The following is a 2112-nucleotide window of genomic DNA, read 5'->3' as shown; positions in this document are numbered from 1 at the left end:
AGAGAGAGAGAGACAGAGAGAGACAGAGAGAGAGACAGAGAGAGAGACAGAGAGAGAGAGACAGAGAGAGACAGAGAGACAGAGAGAGACAGAGAGAGAGAGACAGAGAGAGACAGAGAGAGAGACAGAGAGAGAGAGAGAGAGAGAGCGCTACTCCAAGTTCAAAGCTACAAGGAAGCACAGATGTAGGAACAGGTGTCTGGTGGTTCATTCCCCTCTCTTCTGATATCTTTCTTTCTCTTTTCTACACTGAGAAAATTGGTCTCAAGAGCACAGGAGATGATGAAACATTAAAAGTTCTACAGGGAGGGAGCTGGAGAGATGGCTCAGAGGCTAAGAGCATGCACCGCTCTTGCAGAGGACCAGAGTTTGGGTCCAGCACCTCACTTGAGTAGTTCACAACTGCCTTTGTCATCCCTTATTCTAAAATCAATTTTCTTTCTGGTCCCTGGTCCATATTCTTTCAGCCCCCTTTGGAATAGGAACTATTGATGAAAATGACCTGTAACTTTACACAATTATTTCCAAAACTTCAGTACTTGATTTGTAAGATGGCTGGTGGTGGCTAACTAGCTGTTGATTTCTCCGTGCACTTAGGTGGCCAAGACATTTTTATGACAGAAGAACAGAAGAAATACTATAACGCAATGAAAAAGTTAGGAACCAAAAAGCCTCAAAAACCCATCCCAAGACCGCTGGTGAGAGCAACCGCTGCTAAATACACACTCAGGGTGCAAGACTGCAAGGGGCGCAGGTTTCTTTAAAAAGTCTCCTGTTAATTTTTAAAGGAAGAATTCTTATTGTATTGTTTTTAAATTATTTGTGGAAGTGTGTATGCTCATGTGAGTGCAGTGCTTACAGAGGCCAGAAGAGGGCATCAGATCCCCAGAGCTGAAGTTAAAGGCAGTTGTGAGCCACCTGATAGGGATGCTTAGGAACTGAACTCTGGTCCTCTGTAAGAGTAGCATACATTCTTAACGGCTTAGACTTCTCTCCAGGCCCCCAGGATCTTTAAAAAATTTACACATGCTATCATAGAACTTAAAAAAAAAAAACCAAGAGGCACCCAAGTCCTTAAGAAAATTAGACATAAAAAAAGAAAATTAGACATGCATATTCATTATTTCCCTATGAAGAACCTAGACAATATACTAATGTTCTTTTGACACAGGTCTCTCTATGTAGCTCTGGCTGGCCTGGAATTCATTATATACACCAGGTTACCTTGAATTCACAGAGACCCTTCTGCCTGTTTCTCAAGTACTTGGGATTAAAGGCATGCATCCCTACATCCAGCAAAAATAAATCTTAAAAAATTTAAAACTTAAAAACAGGAGTCAATGTTCAATGTCACTCCCAGTCATCCTATGAAGTAATCAGTTCTCCATCTTTAGTAATTGTTAGGCTGGGATGCTGTTTTTCTAGCTTATTCCAACCAGAATTAACAACGGACTTTAATGCAGAGAACTGCTTTAATGCAGAGTTTTGCTGAAGCTCTAATTATTCAGAATGGACAAATGGAGCCTTGAAGTTGTCTGTTCCATTTTGTCCAAGATAAGTAGATGTTCTCTGTGTTCTTCTCTTGAGTAAATGCAGATGCAGACATAAAGGCTCATCTTTATATTGTTGAAGCCTACATGAGCTGCTTTACCTCAACCCCTCACCACCCCCATCACACCACCACCCATCACACCACAGTTCATCACACCTCCGCCCATCACACCTCCGCCCATCACACCACCGCCCATCATACCACAGTCCATCACACCTTCACCCATCACACCACCGCCCATCACAGTACTGCCCATCACACTTCTGTCCATCACACCTTCTCCCATCACACCACCGCCCATTACACCACCACCCATCACACCACTGCCCATCACACCACTGCCCATCACACCACCATCCATCACACCTCTATCCATCACACCACCGCCCATCACACCACCGCCCATCACACCTTCGCCCATCACACTACCGTCCATTACACCACCATCTATCACACCACAGTCCATCACACCTTTGCCCATCACACCACCGCCCATCACAGTACTGCCCATCACACCTCTGTCCATCACACCTTCTCCCATCACACCACCGCCCATCACA

At 44.5% G+C, this 2112-nt stretch overlaps 1 protein-coding gene across 1 annotated transcript in view; it reads left to right on the top strand.

Moving 5' to 3' along the window:
* Scn11a (sodium voltage-gated channel alpha subunit 11) overlaps positions 1 to 2112 on the top strand; it is a 72305-nt gene that overhangs the window by 65239 nt on the left and 4954 nt on the right. The window contains exon 24 of the mRNA XM_005348214.1: positions 598 to 698. Within this exon, the coding sequence (XP_005348271.1) occupies positions 598 to 698 (101 nt within the window). The remainder of the gene's footprint in view (positions 1 to 597; positions 699 to 2112) is intronic.

This window comes from Microtus ochrogaster, chromosome 5 (assembly GCF_000317375.1).
Source record: "Microtus ochrogaster isolate Prairie Vole_2 chromosome 5, MicOch1.0, whole genome shotgun sequence".
Lineage (NCBI taxonomy): Eukaryota > Metazoa > Chordata > Mammalia > Rodentia > Cricetidae > Microtus > Microtus ochrogaster.
Note: the sequence above shows the minus strand (reverse complement) of the source record. Positions and strands in the feature narration are given on the sequence as shown.